Source organism: Nesoenas mayeri (genome assembly GCF_963082525.1).
Source record: "Nesoenas mayeri genome assembly, chromosome: Z".
Classification (NCBI taxonomy): domain Eukaryota; kingdom Metazoa; phylum Chordata; class Aves; order Columbiformes; family Columbidae; genus Nesoenas; species Nesoenas mayeri.
This window is the reverse complement of record NC_137542.1, coordinates 51,449,604-51,472,921: the sequence shown is the minus strand read 5'-3', so window position 1 is coordinate 51,472,921 and position 23,318 is coordinate 51,449,604. Positions and strand designations below refer to the sequence as shown.

The following is a 23,318-nucleotide window of genomic DNA, read 5'->3' as shown; positions in this document are numbered from 1 at the left end:
TGTCCCAAAACTTTCTGGTTTTTATATGGTGAAAAAAAAATCACTGTTTATAAAAAGAAAACAAACTAAAGAGATTAACAAGAAATATAGGTTTATTTAATTTAAAATGAAGCAGTGAAAGAGATCTCTTCATATACCAACACTTTAGGAAATATTAAATGTGAATAGTTAGAAATCCATGGCCTACTCCTGCAAATTTTTATTTGCAGCAAGATTTTCCACATGTATATCTTAATTTCCTGTTCTGCGTTCTTCTTTAAATATACAGTACCACAAAGCCTGCACATACTCTACCCTTCTGAAAGCACTTTAAACTTTCAGACTTTCCAATAAAACAGTATGACTGAACTAGAAATTTCACTTAATTCATTGCATATCCATTTTTCTTGACGTATCAAGTCATGTCAGATTTATGAGCTGACAGCTTGTTGGCTGTTTTTCATTTCACTATACTGTGAACAGTTATGTAAAATGACGACATATTATATTTGTAGCAACAAAAATCAGCAGGATCCTTAACATCTTAAAAAATGCCTTATATGTATCAGTAGCTATGTACACTGCTATATGATCAATTTATATGTTATAATAAGAAATAAATAACTTAAAATATGCAGAACAAACAAACAAAACAAACAAACAAAACACAGAAAACAGCAGTGCTGGGTATTATCAGAGTACTTAAGGGGCTTCTTTACCCAAACAAAATTTAGCCAAATAACTATATGCTGAACACTGTTTGAGATGTGATTACATTTCTAGGTAGAAAACGGTTCCCTAACTCTCTGCCTGGCTCTAATTAGCAGTAATGAATAGGACATATGTGAAAATGGTATCTTCAAATTAGCTACACCATAACTAGCATATAACATGAACATTTGTACTTCTCTTGCATTGTTTTTTTCCCTGTGACAAAAGAAGTAAATGTCTTCCCAATTAAAGCACTGATAATAACATGAGACTGTGGTAGCTTTCCCATCATCTTATTCTTCTTGCAAGTTAGTAGCCTCTAGAAGTACTGGGCAAAAAGATAAGACAAACAAAAAGGTTGCAGATCACAATGTCTATGCCAGTCTGCAACTTTCTCCCTTTTCTTGCAAAGGGAAAGACAAATACCAGAATCCAGAAAAGAGCTAAGTATCATTCATACCATAAACTCCCCTCCTTGTTCATCTGTTAAACTGTTAATGACTGTTACCTAATAATAAACAGCTTCAGAATCTCCTTATACATAATACAACTTTGCTAATATTTAAACCCTGATTAATTCCTCTCCTACCAGAACAGGCAGCCTATCACAGAAAATGAAGTACTTCTGTTTTTCTGACATGAAGAATGTTACTAACATGGCAATGCTGTAAGATCTCATCCATTTTCATGATTTTTTTCCGCATGCTCCAGGACAATGCAAATGCAAGATCCATTGCATTCACACTGAGTTTAAAATTGTAGGACTGTTGAAATGTTGTTTGAAAGGGATCTTCTGAAATTCTCTAGTCCAACTCCTGCTCAAAGCAAGACTGTTGCCAACATTAAATCAGGTCAGTTGTAGTGTTGTCTGAGCCTTTGAAATCTCCAAGGACGGAGAAGTCACGATGTCCCTCAGGTTTCAGTGACAGAGGTAGAACATTTAATCCACCACCAGCCCACTACCTGGTAGGTCAGTGTTATGACAGTCTTATTGAAAACATAAGCTAAGCTTATCTTTACATGCTGAAGGCTGGACAGAAAATGAGATGGTGTTTCAATACAATATTCAATATAATAATTTTTATTGCTTCTTGCTCCTTGTTAAATTTTTTGTTAGCTCATTCTTTGCTTGATTTAGATTTCACTATAGCACTGTATTTTGGCTGTTAGATGGTTTATTTATCATGTGAACATAACTTCAGAGTGAATTTTCTGTGGCCTGACTTTGATGGAGGAAGAGAGACTCTGGACATGTTACAGATGCTTCCAATATTTTTGCATGGCAAAAAGTAAGTTCTAAGAGATGTAGGCTCTGCTAGGAGCTAACATTGCATAAAAAAACACTTTTAAGTCCATCAAATAAGACCTATTATTTTGTATTTTTTTCAAGTTGATTGTGATTACCATGAAATCACTGGTACATCATTACAAGGTTAGCAGAAATGTGATCCTCAAAGCACATTAATGGCAGGAAAACTTGAAAAACCCATGTGGCTTTGTGGCTGAAACACTGAATTGGGCAGACATGGGGTTTTATTCCCAGCTTTCTACTTGCCCACAGTAGGCAAATTATTTCATCTGTTCCCCATCTGCAAAACAGAGTAAATGGCAGTGACCTACTTTATAAAAAGTGCTTTGAGATCTGTTGACAAAAATAACTAAATGAGAGACTTTGCTCATACTAAATAAAAGGTCTTATCTCTGGGAATTACTCAGAGGGGATCCCAGTCTTCATATAAGAGAATTGCTCTGATTTAAACATTGATTCGGTATATCATTGCAATTTATGCGGTACAGACAAGACCAAAGAAAAAGACTGAAGTATAAGTACAAGGTAAAGGGAGTATATTTGTACACCAAGTAGCGCAGAGCAAAAGAAGTAAGTATTTCATTTGCAACCCCGTCTCAGCAGCTTCCATCTCCTCCTGTTTTAACTTGAGATCACACTATACAAATATAATAGCAAATGAGATCCAGCCCTTTTACCCAATGTTCAACCACACATTATTCTGTACTGCCATATAAACCATACTTGCAACTTTCAGTAGATCACTCAGCCACAGACAACAATTAAAAAGAACGAAAGAAGAACCTATGCCAGACATGGACTTCCTAGTATGTTTAAAGTGGTGATGATTCATTTTGGCAGAAGTCCAAAGCAGGGTGGGGGGCCTTAGCCTGAAGGATCAATGGTGTTGTCACTGTCATCCTTCCTCATAGTTTTGTCTGGAACAGCTTAAGAGGCTTTTCAGCAGAGCATGCTGAATCAACTCATTCTTGGCCAGCTCAGTTTGCTTTTTCTGATCCCAATGCAGGCAAAGAAGAGGGTGTGGCCACCACAGCCTTCTTACTCTGCAGACTTCCTAGCCGCTTTCTCATGGTTTCTACTACCTGGACCTAGCAAAAATTGAACCATGTCCATTGTCCAATGTGTCTTGTGATAGGAGTTTTAATTTCTGTTCATGTTCTGAAAGTGCAAAAAGGCTATGTGATTCACTATCATGCTACCACAACCCCTCTTATCTGACTCATGTTAACAAAAAGTATTAGATCTTAAAAATATTAATGTGGAGGTTTTTAACTGTAAGAACCAAAGGGAATAAGTAACATAAAATGCAATGGCTTAGATGAATTAATTGAATCCTGGACGGTTTTCTATTAGTTTGTGGAAGAAGTACATGTGTTTGCAGCAAAGAAAGTTCAACACATTCTGCTTTAGATGAGTCTGTAAGGATTCTGATAAGAGTATTTTAATGCTTGAATCCAAGAGACATAGTATCCAGCCAAACTACTATCTTAACTGTTATCAATGGCATTGAGAGTAAGAAGCACTGAAGAGAGCACTAGATCTCTCCCTTCAAAACATTTGTTGCTGAGGCAAACAGGAAGCCCAAGCCATGACATGGAAGCCCTGTATGTTCTTTCTCTTTCCACAGTGAGATGTGCCTGTGCCTAGTGACCAGAGCAGGTGGTCTCATCTGATTTCACTTCCATCTTAGGCCATGAGTTTTCTGTGTAATGGTAAGCTCCTTCACTTGCCTGTACTTAAGGAATTGCTGTTACACAAATAAAGTCTGGATATTCAGAGAATTATCATGTTAAATTTGTGGGGCAACCTTGACACTTTATCTTGCAACTAGTGCTTTGCTTAAAGAGATCTTCATATCAGTACTAACAGAATATGCCACACACCTTTCATTAGACATGTGAGAATATGACACACATTATTTTGATTTATCTTTGGCTCATTTGAATAAAAACACCATTCATTTTTTAAGAGGTTCTTCTAAACTTGAACTTCTCATACGGACAAGATCCAGAACCCTTAAAGTTGGGCTCTGAGCAACTGAAGACTTTGTTGCTTTCACTGGGCCCAAGGAAGGAATGGTAACAGCATCCTTCCCACATCACTGGAGTAGAGCCATCTGGGTCATAACTGGTGCTCTACAAAAGCTTAGCTGAGATTGCAAAGGAGATGTGGACAGATTTTTTTTCTCTTCTCTGTAATTTTGATGCTTCCATACATCCTCTTTTAGACCAATGAATGCCAAAGCACTCAGAAAATCATACTGTAAGCCTGGGCTTACTAGCGAAATTTTCATTCATACTTTCCCATCTTCTGCAGCAAGACTAGAATGCAAGACATCAGTGGAATTCAGACCTATGACCTTCCAAATATTCATAATGAACCTGCTTTGAAAGCATCATACACATCAATCTTAGGACAGCTTTTGTTGCCTTTGGTGCAATACAGTTACTAAAATAAGGTGGTTGGAATGCCTTTCCATGTACCAATACAAACTATAAACACCCTCACACCAGTCTGTAACACATATCTGACATCAAATCCACTGTTCGTTTTGATTTTAAACAAATTAATTGACAGGCTTATAAAGCTCATTTAAGTCTCATATATGAAACTTTATTATTCCAAATTGTAGTTATTTATGACATGCTTTGTTGGGGGCAGGAGAAATAGAAACATTTTCTTTTTATAGCCACAACTTTGGCTTTCATGACATCATCAAAATGCACTGGAATTTAGGTCCTCTTCTTTCAGTACTTTAAAAAAAAAAGAGGGAAGGAGGAAGGAGGCAGAGATTTATGTTACATACCTTTCTAATATGCTCTTATGAGTAATGGTTTTAGAGCAAAAAAAAGAACTAAAGAGAAATTTAAGGGAAAAAATGCTGTACAAAGAATTTTGCATTCATTGACTGATTAATACACAGAATCACAGAATGTTAGGGATTGGAAGGGACCTCGAAAGATCATCCAGTCCAATCCCCCAGAGAAATAATCCTGTTTAATTTTTGACAGAAATAAGTTGTTTATACCACTCATATGATGGGAAATTCTGGGTTTAAAAAATAGGATTTTCATCTTTCTGCAGGCATTTCCTATTTGCCACATACTTCCTTCGTAACTTTCTCAAGTTATACTATTCTGATGCTTTTGAGCTTCCTTCAAACACTGGATAATTTAGAATGGTGAAAAGATGAGCTGTGATGTTCTAGGATATCTAGACTCTCAAATACTACCCCAAATCCTTCAAAATCTGAAAGAGAAGATTCTGGTGGAGATGTATAGTGCTCTATAGAAGTATACATCTGACCACTCTGTTGAGACAGAAGATTCCCAAAAAATTGAATTGAATTTTAAAAATCGGGGGGAATTTTTGGAAATGTGGAAAAGGGCATGACTCTACTAGTCAGGGTGAGAAGACAGTTATGTACTGATTAATGGTGCAGTGAATGGCAATCTACTCTATTAAAATCCAACTGGCAGTATAAAAGAATAAAGGATTAATCTGAAGTATGAGATTGGTTTAATATACAAAGGGAAAAGTACTTTTTATTAGAATTTAATGAGTTGAATCTCTGCCTGTAGCTTAACTGACATGGAGGGCTGGGCTTTCCTCATACTTAAAATTTAATGTTGCTGCAGTTTTGTGTAAGTGCTTCCACTTAAAAAATTCCGAGTGCTTCCAAATAAATCTGAGTTCTCTGTGAAAAAGAAGGAATATATATCATCACAATCCATTGTAAATATGGGGAGTTAGAATATACAAAGGAATTTCAGAATAACTCCAAAAGTTTTGGCTTTAGGAACTGAAAAATAAGAGGAGGTGCTATTTTCATTATTTAGCTTCTTCCCTCAGCATTTTATTTTTACATTTGTTATCTCTGTATACTTAAAGTATACATGGGTATGATCCAGAAGGTGAAAGAAGCTATTAGAAAGGGGCCTGCAGTAGTTCTTACTGTAGACTGAAAGGTACATTACTGTTCTCAGAAGGATCCTTTGTTCTGGCTAAACAGAGCAAACAAAGAGTTATAATCTCAACACTTCTGTGACTAATATGTAAATGTGTTAATACACATTCTTATCTTGGATGGAAATTAAAAGGAAGATTGTTCTTTTCAACATAAAGCAGACAATTCATGCAGCTTTATGATTAAGATGTCAGAGACTACCTAATGAAGTTAATATAATTAAATGTGTGTTAACATTTGTAAATAAAATCACCTGAAAATCCTCTGTCTAGAGGATGGGAAACTAATAGCAGTAGCTCAGTGGTGTTCATTTATTAATGAAATTCAAGAGAAAATAGTGATATATATTTTTGAGGTGATCTGACTTGCACTGTTAGTATTGTGCACGATAAACTTCATTAAAGCACTGATCTTGAAAAGCAGTTATACAGCTCACTGGGAGTGGCTGGTATGGTTAATACCTCCAAAAGTAAGTGGTCACTTATGCTCTTGGGACTTGCAAGCCTTTGTTCAAAATCTGAAAAGTTTTGGCTTAAACCACAGAGAACAAGGAAGATAGGCAATCTGTCAAAGTAAATCACATATCCTACCTTAGCAAACATTAAATTAATGCCCTTTCCGAAATCCACACAAACATAATCTGCCAAGGTCATTCTTTGCTTCTCAAGGCCTTTCATAGTGAAAACATGTCGAGCATGTAGTCAGCTCAGTTTTGTACCCTGACAAGGTTTTCAGGTTACGTCAGCAGGATGAAATGAAATAATAAAAAATAAAATGGTGAAATACAAAACCAATCTACGAAAGAAGCCGCATATATATGTTATACATATATGTATAGTATACATGTGTTTATATTATATGCAAATTAACTTTTCAAATGTCAAGGATTATAAATTAATTCAACATCTATTTTATGTTATTTCAATATCTACAAGAATAAAGGTAAGTATGCAGAAAGCAGGGCATGTATTTAGTGATGATTTATTGATAGGTGAGATTTATTAGTCTCTATGAACATAATAAAAATGTAAATGAACTGAGTGTAGCAAAGGAAGCTATGATACAGAACAGCAAGAGGCCTATGAATGACAAATTAACAGCAACCAAATTCAAGAAGTAGAGAGAATATTTTTGGAAATACCTTTTTATGAGTAAATCAGATCTCAAGAAAAGGTAAGGAACTTGTTTTTCAAATATACACTTTATTTCATTGTATTTCTTTCGGAGCCAGTTGCTCATGCAGTATAAAGGTAAGTTTGGTTTTAATTCCAACCAGACAGTAAGACTGAGAAGTCACTTTTCTCAGAATTCTCCAGTGCAAGATTTCTTTTTCCAGAAACTACCAAGGAAACACTTTTATACTTCTGGGCTCTTATTTACTTATGTATGAGCAGAAGAGAAGCCTGTTGAAGCAACACAATGTTTAAAATATTTTGTCTCAGTGTTCGCAAATGCCTACTACTCATGTCCAGATGACCTGGCTTTGGAGGATGTTTCGTTCAGATGACAGCTTGGGACACTGTGATGAAGTGGCTTTGGAAACACAATTTGCAGGACAGTCACTGACATACAGGTAATAAAGTAGTGTTGCACCTACTGTAGTTACTGGAAGGAATAACTTAAATTGAAGAGCTTAGGACAAAATGATGCAGCCTTTTCTAAAAAGGTGGGTATGATAAAGATCTGACTGTTTGGACATAAAAGATCCCATAACTATTTTCAAGACCAGTGGAATCACACCCTGAGGCAAGCCCAGCAGGTAGACAAGGCACACAGCGGACTCCCTACCCTCTCTCTGCACATTGGAACATAGTAACTCAAGGGACCAGGGACAATTGCAGCATGCTTCTACATGGGGCAGAGGAGAAGGGTCTCTGCTGTGACTACCCCACCTTCCCAGGTTCCTTTGCACAACAGGTATGAGGCTCTAGAGCTGGAACCAAACAACAATATTGAGGAAGGTGGTTCAACTCAGTTGGAGGTGCCACAGAGAAGAAGTCAGCCTTTACCCTCCATTGAAACAGCTCTTGCAAAGAAAAAAAGACAGGTGGTGATCACAGGAGACTACCTTCTAAAGGGAACAAAAGGCTCTATATGCAGACCAGACGCACTTCTGAGGGAAGTCTGCTGCCTCCCTGAAGCCAGGGTTAAATATATGAAAACTTCCTGCCCTGGTCAGGTCCTCAGATATATACACTCTACTGATTTTTCAGATAGGCTGTGATGAGACTGAAAAGTGAAATCCAAAGACAATCAAGAGGGATTTCAGGGCCTTGGGACAATTGGTTAATGGACTGGAAGCAAAAGCGGTGTTCTCCTCTGTTCCCCTAGTTGCAGGGTATGATGAGGAAAGATACAGGAAGACCCATCAGATCAATACCTGGCAACTGGTGTCACCAGCAGAATTTGGGGTTTTTTGATCATGGGTCAATTTACATGACACTTGGCCTGCTGGAGACAAACTAGATGCACCTCTTTCAAAGGGGGAAAAGGGTCCTTGGGCAGGAGATACCAGGGCTCATTGAAAGAGCTTAAGACTAGATTTGAAAGGGGAAAGGGAGAAAATCAGACACAGCAGAGGCAAACCTAAGTGTGGCATGCCAGCATGCTAGCATGGGGTGCTAGCAATGCTAGCAAGGTCTGCTATCTGAGTGGAGGAAGGGGATGGAGAGCCATGTGACAGAAGAGACACAAAGGTTACAGATGTGTTAGATACCACAGAAGCACCTGAGAATGACCAAAAAGGAATTAGGGCTTCTCATCAGAAAAAGGTGGTGGAATCAATGGCCCAGCTGAAGTGTGTCTATACAAATGCCTACAGTAGGGGCAACAAACAGAAGCTAGAAGCTATAGTGAGGCAGAAAAACATGGTGGGGTGACTCCCACCACTGCAGTGCTGCATTGGATAGCTATAAACTCTTCAGAAGGGATCAGTGAGGAAGGAGAGGAGGTGGAGAGCCTTGTATGTTAGGGAGTGTTTTGATTGTCTGAAGCTTAATGAGGGTGATGACAGGGTTGAGTGTATATGGGTGAGGATCAAGGGGAATGCCAAAAGGTGGACATCCTTGTGGGATTCTGTTATAGAACACCCAGCCAGGATGAAGAGGCAGATGAAATATTTTGCAGGCAGCTGGGAGAAGCCTCACAATTGCCAGCCCTTGTTTTCATGGGGGGCTTCAACTTACCAAATGTCTGCTGGAAATATGACACAGCAGAGAGGAAGCAGTCTAGGAGGCTCCTGGAGCGTGTGGAAGACAACTTCCTGACACAGATTGTTCAGTGAGACAACTAGTGAACATCCTCCACTGGACCAGTTGTGTGTGAATAGAGAAGGACTTGGGGGTAATGTGTAGGCTGGAGGTCACCTTGGGCATAGTGATCATGAAATGATCGAGTTTTCTATTATTGGAGAAGGAGGGCAGTCAGCAAAACTGCTAGTTTGGACTTCCAAAGGGCAGACTTTTATCTGTTCTGAAGGCTGGTTGGCAGAGTCCCTTCGGAGGCAGTTCTGAAGGACAAGGGAGTCCAGGAAGACTGGTCAGTCTCTCTTCACGAAGGAAATCTTAGAGGCACAGGAGGAGGCTGTGCCCATGTGCTGAAAGATGAGCCAGCAGGGAAGAAGACTGGCATGACCAAACAGGGAGCTCCAGACGGAACTCAGGAATAAAAGGAGAATTTATAACCTTTGGAAGAAGGGGCAGGCTACTCAAGAGGTCTACAAGAATGACGTGAAGTTATGCAGGGAGAACATTAGAAGGGCCAAAGCCAACCTAGAGCTTAGCCTAGTGACTACTGTAATAGGGAACAAAAAATGCTTCTATAAATACATTGGCAACAAATCCCCACCCTCTGGTCAATGTGGAGGGGAACAGAGTGACTGATGATGAGGGAAAGGCTGAGGTACTTAATGCCTTCTTTGCCTCAGTCTTTCAGTCAGAACAGTTGTCCTTCAGATGCACAGCCCCCTGAGCCAGAACACAGGGACTGGAAGTGAAATGAAGCCCAAATAATCCAAGGGGAAATGGTTGGTGACCTGCTGCACCACTCAGACACACACAGGTCTAGGGACTCAGATGGGATCCAGCCCAAGGCTACAGAGGGAGCTGTCAGAGGTGCTCACCAAGCCACTTTCAATTATTTATGAGCAGTCCTGGCTAACTGGGAAGGTCGCAGTTGACTGGAAGTTGGCAAATGTGACATGCATCTACAAGAATGGTCAGAAGGAGGATTCAGGGAATCACAGGCCTGTCAGTCTGAACTCGGTGCCAGAGAAGTTCATGGAATAGATCATCTTGAGTGCCATCACATGGCACATACAAAGCCCTCTCACATGGGTTTATGAAAGGCAGGTCCTGCTTGACCAACCTCATCTCCGTCTGTGACAAGGTGACCTGTCTAGTGGATGAGGGAAAGGCTGTGAATGCTCTGTACTTAGACTTCAGTAAAGCCTTTGACACCGTATCCCACAGCATTCTCCTGGAGAAGCTGCAGCTCATGGCCTGGACAGATGTGCTCTGCGATGGATAAAGAACTGGCTTGACGGCCGGGCACAAAAACTTGTGGTGAATGGAGCCAAATCCAGCTGGTAGCCACTCAAGAGTGGTGTTCTCCAGGGCTCAGTATTGGGGCCAGTTCTGTTTAATCTCTTTGTCAATGCTCTAGACAAGGTGCTCAAGTGTACCTTCAGTAAGTCTGCAGATGACACTGAGCTGGGCAGGAGCATTGATCTGCTTGAAGGTAGGAAGGCCATACAGAGGGATCTGGACTGGCTGGATCATTGGGCTGAGGCCAATTGTATGAGGTTCAACAAGGCCAAGTGCCGGGTCCTGCACTTGGGCCACAACAACCCCAGGCAGCGCTACAGGCTCGGGGAAGAGTGGCTGGAAAGCTGCCTGGCAGAGAGGGATCTGGGGGTGTTGATTGACAGCAGCTGAACATGAGCCAGTGTGTGCCCAGGTGGCCAAAACGGCCAACAGCATCCTGGCTTGTATCAGGAATAGTGTGGCCAGCAGGACTAGAGAAGTAATTGTTCCAATGTACTCGGTGTTGGTTGAGTTCCCACCTTGAATCCTGTGTTCAGTTTTGGGCTCCTCATGACAAGAAAGACATTGAGGTGCTGGAGAGAGTTCAGAGGAGGGTGATGAAGCTGGTGAGGGGTCTGGAGCACAAGTCTTATGAGGAACAGTTAAGAGAACTGGGGCTGTTTAGCCTGGAGAAGAGGAGGCTGAGGGGAGACCTTATCACTGTCTACAACTACCTGAAAGGAGGTTGTAGCATGGAGGGTGTTGGTCTCTTCTCCCAAGTAGCAAGTGATAGGACAAGAGGAAATGGCCTCAAGTTGTGCCAAGGGAGGTTTAGATTGGACATGAGGAAAAATTTATTCATGGAAAGGGTTTGAAAAGAACTAAAATTGGCTGCCCAGGGGAGTAGTTAAGTTACCATCCCTGGAAGTGTTTAAAAGCTGAAGAAATGAGGCTCTTAGGGACATGGTTTGGTACTAGGTTTAGGTTATGGTTGGGCTCAATGATCTTAAGGATCTCTTCCAATGAAAATTATTCTATGATTCTAAGATCTGTGGACTTCCCACCATCATTGCAGCAAAAAGCTGTTTGATTCACTTCTGCCACGGTGCCATACAATTAACAGGCTTGACATTAAGTGATCACATGATGAACTAGGCACTAACATCACTGCTGAGTTTTCTTATTCCTTCTGACAGCTGTGAGGACCTTGGCAGGGTCTGCCTGCCAGGTAGAGGAAGAGGAACACCATCGCCACCACTGCTATCCACTGTGAATGAAAGTATACGGACATTATTCCTAGAGGGGCAGGGTGGGATGAATAGAAATAAAAAGAAGGGAGATAATGTGCCAGGCTGGCTGCCATGAATACACCCAGAAATCATTATTCAGATATGCCCAGCTCTGGAGAAAGACACTAGCATCATCCGTGGAGGGAGTTCTTGCCAGGTCCTTGCCCTAGTGATTATTTAGGGAGGCAGTTATCCAGAGGTAGCTGTCAAACTATGTTGCTCTCGTCTGCTCCTCCAGGATCCTTGCATAGCTTGTGTGGTATGTGCTGGATATGCTGATCATGAGAGGCTGCTGGTTTGCAGCCCATAGCCATGCTGAGACACATCAACAAAACTTAGCCTTGTTTTTATATTTGGTGATGGTTGAATGTTTATGCTGTTTTCAAGTTACTGTCCTCTAGTAACTGCACTTTATTGTTGGCACTGCATGATTCTGCTGCTGGCAGGATAACAGAACAACAGGTAGAGGAAAAGAATAACTGTGGGGTCGTCTTTGCTGGGAGTGAGGAAATGGTCCTTCTTCCATCGTGTTGCTACGTTGTCCTTAAAGACAAAACTAAGAATGAAACTCTTGCATCTGTTCCCTTGTAATCTGGAAGACTATAGCTTCCAGTGGAGAAAAGCTTCCACAGTTTATCGACAGCTGTGCTTATGTGCTTATGCTTGTGCCTTTGTCTGGTCTGAAAGTGATGTAACAGTCAGTGGTAGCAGTAGGGTAAAGGAAAACTAAGCTACTGTTAGTCTCCTGAGTCTGAAATGGTACAGTTCCTTTCCCCTGGAGAGGCAGCAGACAGTGGTGCTTACCACACATGTCACTGCTGATCTAGGTGAGAGCTATGTTGTTAATTTAGTAATCTGGAAGAATGTAAGAAAAAGAGCTGATAGCTGCAACAATTCTGGTTACACTTCATAAATAATGTGCAAGAAGAAGTTTAACAGGTCTTGCTCACTTCATTACTATTCTTCCTTTGAGCAAGGGTTCACCTGAAAACTCAAAAACATTAAAGCCCTCAGCCTTGTGTCAGGACTGAGGTAGGTAAACATATTTGTTACCCAGTTACAGCTGGGAAAATTTGAGCCACGAAAGGATGGTGACTTATTCGAGGCCAGAAAAATCCTCTGTAGCACAGTCAAGAAAAATATCCAAATTAGAGACCACCAGAGGTCACAAATTGAACTGATCTTAATAGTTAATGCAAGATGTACAAACAAATGACAAAAAAAAAAAAGAAAAAAAAAAAGAAGAAAAAAGAAAAATCATCAAGGCAGGAGATAGATTTCCACTGTACCAGGATTGCAATTTAGGTTGCAGATCTCTCCATTTCTTGTCTCTTTCATACTTAAATTGCAAACTGTGGGGACAGATCACCTTTTTGCTTTCGATCATTTGGTGGATAGACCTAAAGGTTCCTTAGTTCACGTGTAAATGCTACAGAAACAAAACTGATTAACTGTGATGAATGTGACTAGACCATAAAGGGCTGTTAGAAGAAACATCAGTATTGTTTGTTCTTAAAAAGAAACAGAGAACCATTCTTACATGCTTTGTCAGAAAAAGGAGGTTTAAGTACAGCTCTTATATAATGCGTCTGACACCTAGGTCAAGAGGTAATCTTAAGCTTTGTGGCTCTAAAATACATTTCTAACAAGAGTTCAGTTCTGTGTGAACTGAAATGTGAGGGAAGAAATATTTAAACACATTTTCTATGGAAATCAATGCTGAAATTAATAGGTAAACTAGTAAGAAAAATACTTTAAAACAGTCAGACTAGACATTCACAGTGTCTGAATTAAACCCACAGAACTCCATGTAACAGATTCCTGCTTTACTTTGGTTTCCTCTCCTGAAAAGTGATATGGTACCATGCTTTTCTGAGGTGTAATTATTTCTAAAAGGTACACCTGTCATGCTGTTCTATAAAGTTAGAGCTGAGCAGCAGCAAAACAGCAAAGGATTTCTACAGACAACAGAGACACCAGCAGATTTTCAGCACGTCCTAGGAAAAAAGAATGAAAAGAACCTTAAATTCTGTATCTTCATTTAATGCCTTGACTTCTCCATTACATGGAGGAGTAAACAGGAAGCGATTATGGCTTAGGAGCAGGTTTGCTTTCCCTTTCTCACAACAGAAAGAACGAACGGAAGATCAAAACGGGGATAAGTCTTTCTACACAGAAGAACAAGACCGGGAGAATCTAGCTTGTATACAGTATTAAAGCACTTTTTGCATGTTTAGTCAAGACCAGAAGCTACAGACTATGTTATCTCTTGTATTTATTCTGTTTGCGGACGATGATGCCTAGGTTATGTATTCAGGGGCATGGCAGATTCCTATCTCTAGCATGTTGAAAATTGTTGGTTATTCATGACACTGTTACAGGTTTTGTGCAACAAGGAAACTCCTTGGCTTGCAAAAACTTATTGTGTTCCCTAACAGAAGTTTCTTTGTGTACAACAGTTGATGTTCCAAATGTTGCACGATGTTAATTTGAGGCCAAAGGCTTCTGTTTCATAACAAACCCTGGGTGCTGCTACTTGTGACTTAGGGGAAACAGGCCCAGTAAAAACTGCGAAAAGTCTCATGTTACCCTTCAGAGCTGTATTCTAGATAGACTGAGAAATTATATGTGCAAGAGGTAACTGAGTATTTTTCTGAGTTCTTCAGTAAATGTTGTGCTTTTTACAATCAGGTCAGCTCACATTAGCTGGTGCTCTGGAATGAGGTGTGTTTGCCACTGTGCTGACCTGGTCACAGCAAAGTGGAGAAATGTCCATTTGAAACAATAAGGTGAATATAAGGATCGCAGACAAAATGTAATTTATTACAGTTGGATTTCAGCCAATAATAAGGGGATAAACAGCCCTTATAAAGCATGCCATGTATTCTTCATTGACTAAAATGTGAGGTTTTTCCACTTCCCATTTTATCCAAAAGTAACTCAAAACCTTGATAGTGCTGTCCTTACTAAAAAGGCAAAGTTGTGCTTAAGAGGGATGGTGACAGCACTTTTCTGCACTTAATTATTTCTTATTCTGATGCCTTCCACCGTCCATGGATTTCATGCTTTGCCCTGTTCTTAGCTGCTTTACAGCAAGCATTTCACCTCAGTTCACGCACAGATTCCTCAGTACCTCATTGCCACTCTGACATTTTGCCTTGAATTTCCCAAGTTTATTTCTCATTGAAGCTTTGTCGTAGACTTGGCACTCTGGAAGAAGTGTCCCCTATGATTCTGTCAGCCCAAAAGGATGTTCACAAACTCTCACCTCCTAGATTTACTAGTGATTTACTTTTTCTTCTCTGTATCCTTTTCTAATTAATTGCTATTCAAAGCTGTATTCCTCCTCCATGTGACAAGTTTTTAGTAAATTCCTAAAACTGGGTGGGTTTTGCTTGGTTGTTTCTTTTGTTTGTTTTGGGTTGTTTTTTGTTTGTTTATTTGGTAGTTTGGTTTATTTTTTTCTGTCTAGAATACTTTAAAAGCATAGGGTTGGGTTTGCTTGCTTGTTTGTTTTGTTGGTGTGTTTGGGGTTTTTTTCTGTGTATGTTATTTTATGGCAGAGAGGAATATTTGAAAATATTTAATAGAGACATAATAGCATATTTTTTTTCTTTTGAAGACCAGAGGATCCTGTGTACATGCAGGTTGCACTGCCAACAGTAATAATTTGAGTTAGTTTCAGCCATCTATTTCAGTATTTGCATGCAGCTAATCTCATGCCACTTCTACAGAGCACATACTTTGCTCTGTTCTTCCCTGCATGTAGTTACATCCTCACTTTGACAACAAGGCTTGGTTTAGGAATCTTCCAGTATACTGTCCCGAATTTATAGTAGAGGCTTTAAACAAGCATCAAATACCATCTTTAGGAAAATAAGAATTAATTTCTCTTTAAATGTACATCCCTGTCTTGTACATTACAAGAGGACATTTAGATCACCTGCTCATCCCAAAAGTACCCTGCTTACAAGGTGACAATTCCTCCAGCTGACTTCCTCACAGCATCCTTCACTGAAAAACATGAGCTTGGCTTGTTGACAGACTACCTAAGTCAGGAGTGTCAAACTCATTTTCACTGGAGGCCACATCAGCCTCAGAGTTGCCTTCAAAGGGCTGAATGTCATTTTAGGATTCAGCCTGTGGGCCTTGTGTTTGCAACTCAGTTATGTGCAATATACTCCTTTATCACTGACCCTGTCTCATAATACAAGAGACATACTGTTTTTTCTCCTTGAAACACAAATATTTATTCACTTTCCCATCTATCATTACATTGCTTTCCTTCTGTATCAATCTTTTCCTTATTGGACATATTCAAATTATTCCACCAAAGACGATATGGTGTGCCACCTAAGTAAAAGACCAAGATGTCCTTTGGGACCAGGTTAAATAATAGTCAGGTCCTCTCACACAGGCTCACCTTTCCTTCAACCCTCCATCCCCAGAAACAGCAGCCACTCTTTCTCCCGCAATTCTTCTCCTTCATCTATCCCAGTAACACTCTCCTTATTCCCTCATTGCCAATTCCTTGGACAGCAACATTATCCTTAATGCCATTCCCCAACATGAACACTCTCCTCATTCTTCCATGGTGGAATAAGGAAAATGTTCCTTTGGGGGTCGACATGCCTGCTGATAATTCTCTTTTTGTCACCCCCCCATGAAGAGCTTTCTCCTTACTGCACCATTTCCTTCCCGCCCTCCTCACCCCCCCAAGTAATTTTTGACTTTCTCATCTTTCAATGCCCCAAGACAGTTACTGGTGTCCCCCATCAGTCTCACCTATTACTCTTCTCACACAGGCTCACCGCTTTCCTTTAGCTACAGTCACAGCTCTCGCTGTTCTGCTCCTGCAGCACAACACATGTCACACACACTGCACGCATGACCAACACTGGCAGGAGTCTGGGGACATGGAGATCAGCACTGCCAGCAGGTAAGTGCTGGGCTGGATAGAACAAGGATGGTGGCCAGATCCCGGCCCACGGGCCATGCGTTTGACACCTGTGACCTAAGTGATTCACTTAGTGTGACCTTGAGAGTATGTGCATACTAATGCTGTTCTGCACCTTTATGGAGGACAAACAGTCCCCTCAGGCTTTTCTCTAGCAAGTCTGGAGGGAAAGAACTCTTCCAATCTGCTATCACATCCTTCAGCAAAGACCTTATGTTTACATCAGTGTCTGATCACATATATAAAGAGGAATCTGCTTCTGTTAGGAGGTACTTCTTACTCAATTAGTGCTTCAGACCAAAGCAGTGACACCAGCAAAGTGACCATGCTAATAATCATTGTTGAGATGCTTAGTAACATTATAGTTGGGGGATACATAGCAAATTCTGATAAATGAGCCTAAAATATTCAGATTAGATACTCTGAACTGTGTGGCATCCAACATATCCAAAATCACACCATCCTGAAAGCAACCTGGTGCACACGGCAACATTTAGTTCTCCTTTCATCTCAATCAGCGTTCAAATAGGTAGGCTTGTTTAGCGGCAGCAAAACACCTTTTTGACAGCAACGTACACCCTTCTGTTCTTGCAGGATTTAAAGTCCCTTCTCTGTAGCTCCGAGGTTGAAAGAAAAACCACCCACTTGTGATCGAATGGAAATCTAGACCAAGAGTAAATTTTACTTGGACCTCCCCAAGGTTCTGGTCATGTGATGTCTCCTGCCTCTCTGCTCGCTCTCAGTCTCTTGGGAAACAGCCGCAGCGCTAGGTGTATGCGGCGGGCTATAATCTGAACGTATGCGCATATGGAAACGGGTGTGCTCAGACGAGACATTAACGCTTCTAAGTAGTTACAGACATGGAGAAGTACCCGCGGACGGGTGAAGCGGCGCCTGCCAAGTGAGGGCAGCCCAGCGAAGGACTCGTGAAAGCTGCGGGCAAGGATGTGCATTTGATTTCCTACAAATCTCGGAATGAGCAGGTAGGCTCGGGCACAGCAGCGGCTTCCCAGCGGCTCGCTGCAGCGCGGGCATCGTGCGCCCCTCGGCCGGTTCCCGGGCAAGACATCGCCTGGGGAAGTTTTGAGGGTGCTGGGGAGAGGGGGCGTACAAACGGGGTGCTGCGAGCTGGGGCGCGGAGCAGCCGGGAGCCGGCCCCAGTTTGGGGAAGCGCTTCCCCGCGCCTCAGCTTCTCACCGGGCAGCGGCCGCGGTCCCCCGCCCCGGGGCCGCCGGAGCCCCCGCTGCTACCCCACACGTGGGAAGGGTCGCGTGGGGGCGGGGACGCCCTCCCCGCTTGGCGCCTCCGCACTCCCGGGCGCGGCGCGGCGCTGCCCGGCCCGTCGGTCCGCGGCGGCTGAGCCCAGCCCTGCCCCTGGCGCGCGGGCGCCGCTCCCTCCGACCGCCAACACCTGCGCGGGGGCGGGCGGGGCGGGGCGCCGCTCGGCCCCGCCCCGCTGCACCTACAGTCGGCCGCCCCGCCCCGCGCCCCCCGTCGCCACCAATCCGCGCCCGCTTCCCGCCTCCCCCCCCCCCGCCCTACGCCTTTTGCGCAGGCAGCGCCGTTTCCGCAGTGGGTTGGAGCGCTGGCTCCCCGCGATCCCCGGGAGCCCGATGTGACCCGCCAGAGAAAATGGCGGCGGCGGCGGGGAATCGCACCTCGTCGTCGGGATTACCCTCGGGCAGCGGCGCGGAGGCGGCCGCCGCCGCCTGCGGGAGCCCGAAGGGCGGCGCGGTCTCGGGGAGCGTCGCCGGCGGCAGCGAGGGGCTCCTGCGGGAGGCGGGCGGCGGCTGCCGGGAGCAGCGCTCTGACTGGAGACGGAAGCAGCTGCGCAAAGTGCGGAGCGTGGAGCTGGACCGGCTGCCCGAGGCGCCCCTCTTCCTCGCCGCCGCCCCGGCCGCCTCCTCCTCCTCTCCGGAGCCCCCCGAGACGCTGCTGCTCCACTACCTGCCCGGGCCGCCGCGCTCCAGCCCCGCCAGCCCGGCTGCCTCTCCCAGCCGCTGCGCCGAGCTTCTGGAGCCGCTGCCGGCGGGGAGCCCGGCGGGGACGGACCCCGGCGCAGAGCGGAGGATGGAGCCGTCCCCCCCCGCGAGGTGAGGGAGTGCCGGGGTGGGCGACGCGTGGGGCTCGACGCTGGGCTGTGGCGGGTGACAGCGGCGGCGTGGCTGTTCCCGCGGGGAGGGCTCGGGGTGGTCTCCGGTGCTTTGCTCCCCGTCGTGGGCGCCCGGACGCCGCCTGGCCGCGGGCCGGCAGCGGATGCGGGGGTGGCGGGAGCCGCCCTCAGAGCGCAGGGCTCGGGCGCGGCGGGCAGCCCTCGGCCGTCGCCTTCCCCCGGGGCGCGGGGGCACCTGGTGCGTGGGTGAGGGACGGGCGGCCGCCGGGCCGGACCGGGCTGTCCCGCCGGCCGCCTGCAGCTGTCAGCGGGTCGAACTGCGCGGGAGCCAAGCCGCGGGGGGTGGCGGGTGCGTTTGCGGGGGGTGCTTTTGTGTTTAACTTCTGCCCGAGTCCCGAACGGCTTTGCAGTGTGAGTTGGTGGCGGGGGGCGGGTGTGTGCGCTGGTGGGTGTCGGGGCGAGCGGAGCCCGGTGTCTCTGCGCGCAGCTCGGCGGTGCGGGGCAGGGCGCGGGCCGCGCCGCGCTCCGGGCGGCTGTGCGTCTGCCGCGGGGGCTCCCCGGGAGCCTCTTGCACCGTCCTCGCAGTTTGCTGCACAGAACTGAGCTGTGGGGGTTTTTTGTTGTGCTTTTGTTTGTTTGTTTTGCTTGTGTTTTGCATTAAAAAAGGACTTCACGAAGTCTAAGTCCAATTTGCAGCATAGTGATAGTGCGGGACTGTTTTCTTTGATTCTGAGTAAGGGCGCAGAAAGGCTTTCAAGCATAAACCTTCTCTCTTTCCGAGAGAAAGTAATTTTTTGGTGCTTTAGTCTCTAGGTGACGTATTTCAGTGGTTTCATTTAGTGCCCTACTGTTTGTAGCCAATATTTGCCTTCCGTTTGTATTGTTTGATAAGTCTACCTTCTTGAAGTTTTAGAGATCTGCCCGGATTCTGCCTTTTTTGACGTGTAGAAGTATTCGGGATGAGAGTGAACTCACATCCATGGCGAAACAGTTTAAGTGCTTCAGAGCACATTTTAGCTTAAATGTGCACTTGCAATGTCTGACCGGTATGTGTTTGGGAAGGTGCTGCAGTAGTGACGGTGTCATTTTGTTGTGAAGTTGACAATTTCATATAGATTTCTTGTAAGTTTTTATATGATGTGGACTATGTAGTTTAAATACTTAGTATTAACCGACAAGGACCTATTCGAATGCCACCTTACAGTTTGGCTAATTACTTAAACCTCCTAAGAAATCGAGCTTCAGTTTGGACAGATGACGTGTATTCTTTTTAGTTGTGTCTTATGTCAACTAAACCTCGAGAATATTTTCTAAAGGTTGACTTATCTTGGGACGACTGTAATAAGAACTGATCTCTAGACCAATGTCCTGTTTGTATGAATTCTCAGCAGTTCAGATGGATTTTGGTCTATTTCTGGGGCAATGTAAAAATACTTGCTGTGGTGTGGTTGTAACAGATAAGAAATGTCTCTCTGCTTACAAAAAGATTAGTGGGAAATCTTAAGTGTTTTGAAGGGGGAATAATGTATGAATTTTAGTGAGTAACTTATCTTTTTATGACTCAGGACCATCTTTGTCTCTATCAAGTAATAAAATTATAGTGTACTGCGTCTCATAATACAGTTGTAACCAGTTTCATGGCTTTCAAGGAAAATAAAGACTCAGTGTTGGAACATGTTTAAAGCAACTCAGAGTCTCATGGTGATAGCAAGCAGGAGTTAGGGTCAATATGAGAGGTTCAGGAAGGTCAATGCATGTCGCATCAGTGCTGAAACACTGAGTCCATCCTTGCTAGTCAGTCCCACAGCAGCAATGACAGAGCAGCTGTGGAATTTTTTTCCTTTCACATGGACAGTTTTGCTTACTTTTAAGTACCTGCATTTGGACAAGTCAGTGTTTTGAGTGTGTGTACAAGTTAATACCCTTCTCCTAAATGCTTGCTGACATTCGACTAGGAATATTAACAGATCATAGAAAATACTAAATGCTAAGTGCTTTTCTGTGTAATATTTTAGTGAGATAGTCTACTTTGAATTTGGCATTTGAAAATACATGGCAGCATTGATAGTGATTGTTCTTCAGAAATATAAGATAAATGCTCATGTAGAGTATCTCTTGTGTTACCAGTGAAGAGATGTTAGACAAAGTACTACTTTATCAGGCCCTATGAAGAACTTAAAATGCCTTTCTGGCCTTATTGTAATATTAATTGACTTATTCTAGCCAAAGGAGGGAGGTTAATTTATATCTGAGAGACAGCATATTACACATTAAAGTTGTGCTTGCAGCTGTTGCCCAGACTTTTACTAAGAGTCAAATTGAGGGACATAATCAAAATAATGTGTTACATAGAAGTTTTCTATTTTGTTTTAAAATACAGTAGTTGTGCTTTCCTGTAAGGATCTGCTGTTAGTCAAAAGATACTGTGCTTGCTCTGAAGGCCCTCTATCAGTCTCTTTGGTGTTACAGTTACTTTCTTTTAGAACAGATTTTCTGTTTATGCTGGAAGACCTGCATGAGCATCATAATGAAGCTGAGAAGGGAAACTGACTCTGCTGTTAAGTCCTAAATGTAAATATTACCTTTTTTTCTTTAATCTCTCAAGCATTCAGCTTGTCATGGCAGTAGAACAAATATTTTCATTAAAAGCCCTGAACGTTACAAGCTATCTTTTTATATCACGGGAGGAGAAGGAGGAGGGAGTTGTTTTACTAGGAAATGCAGCTTCAACATAAAGCACTTCAGACCTCTTATCTCATATCTGTACTGACAGTATATTGATTTAGTTTATATAAAAAGATCCAAATAGTGATTCAGTGGTAACTGTAGTATAATTTCTTGTTACATTGGGGAAATCCATGAAGGCAAAACACCCCTTCTTCTCTATGACCTTAAAAAAATGTTATTTTAAAATATTCACACCCTTTAAGTGATGTGTATTTGTGTCCAAAATTGGTGTTGGTGACTTATTGCATCCCCAAGTACAGGATTAGTTCTACTGCCATTATCCTGTTTTTATAAAAATAAAAAGCAGGAAATGCTGCTGTTCATCTCCTCTGCATTCAGTAATGACGTGGTGTGTGACTGGCTTGAAAATTGTTTGGAAATGTATCTACTGGATATGGAAGACTTGTCAGATACTTCAGCTGCAAGACAACTTTTTGTAGATATTTATGCTGCATTTTCTGCAGTTTCTGCTTGGCTCCTGCCAGAGACATCAAAGACAAGCTATGAAAATGAAGTTTTGACTATGTATATATTAGTGTATAGTACTAGCATATTAGCAAAAGCTCATCAGTTTTAGCTCTGCTTATCAATTTGTAGCACCTTTGTTTGGTGACTTTCAAAGACGGGCACGAGTGCTTTAATGGAGTGCAGGGCTGGGTGGGAACAGTGAAAGCACAGCAGCGTGGCCAAGATTTGACTTGCTCCTTTTTTTTTTTTTTATAATCTGAAATGATGATCATTTTCTCTCTTAATCTTGTCAAAATATAGCTGAGGGGAAAAAAAATATGGCTTGTTATTGACCTTGACTACTCTTAGCTAAGGTAAAATATTATTTTATGTGTTTTAACTAAGCCCATAATGCTGGACATTTTTAACTGGCTGCTTAAATAAGCCATCAAATTTTCTGCTTCCAGTTTGAGCTGGATACTTCTGTGAGAGAAAATTCACCTTCTACCTCTGCTGTGCTCTTCGTATTGAGAGTATGTTTGGGAGAGGGTCACCCTCTACAGTGTCTGATTTTTATCACTCTTAGTTATTGCAAGTGGTAGAGTTCTGCTTAAATAGTCTGATCTGGCATGGCAGTTTCTTTGTTCCTAGGCAAAGTAAATAGATTGTAACTAACTAATCTGGAGCTTTCTGTCTCATGGGATTTAGTGATACTGAAGGTTCAGTCTCCGCTGTCACTCAGTGGAGTCTCCGCACAGCGCGGCGCGATACCTGTGTGTGGGCATGTGCAATCATGCCTTGCCCAAAGCTCCAACATGTTGAGTGCAAGATATGAACATCAGTTTTTCATTTCCGTGTGATGGATTTGACCTTCAAGGGATCTTTTAGTGTGCTAACGCATCAGTTGTGGTCTGAGGTTGGAGTAAAGGTAACAGCGCAGCTGGTGCAGGACACTGTGAGATGAGAGTGGGACCAGGCACTGAGGGTGGGGTGGCTGTGGGAATGCTGCTGCTCCTGTTGGCTTTTGCTGGCTTCCAGTATTGGCGAAACTTGGCTTGGGCTTGTGTAAGATAGAAATTATACATTGCCTTGTAGCTGTTCTTTAAACAAACTTGTAAAGCTAGTTTTCAGCAGCAGTGGTGATAAGAAAACAGATCTGGTTTGAGTTCTAATTTTTCTAATGCTTTTCTTTGCTTTGGTGTTCTCAGAGGATTCTTTGCAAAGACCCAAGGGTTGCCTCTTTTTATCTGCTCTCACTTAAAACTCTAGAATTACAGTTCATTCTTTTGCCTGAGG

General features: G+C 43.0%; 1 protein-coding gene across 1 annotated transcript in view; it reads left to right on the top strand.

Annotated features, from left to right (window-relative positions):
- Positions 1 to 18,343: 18,343 nt before the first annotated feature.
- Positions 18,344 to 23,318, top strand: part of MAP3K1 (mitogen-activated protein kinase kinase kinase 1) — a gene marked incomplete at its 3' end in the record, with an annotated part of 60,421 nt that continues 55,446 nt past the window's right edge. The window contains exon 1 of the mRNA XM_080362980.1: positions 18,344 to 18,828. Within this exon, the coding sequence (XP_080219106.1) occupies positions 18,368 to 18,828 (461 nt within the window). The 5' untranslated portion in view covers positions 18,344 to 18,367. The remainder of the gene's footprint in view (positions 18,829 to 23,318) is intronic.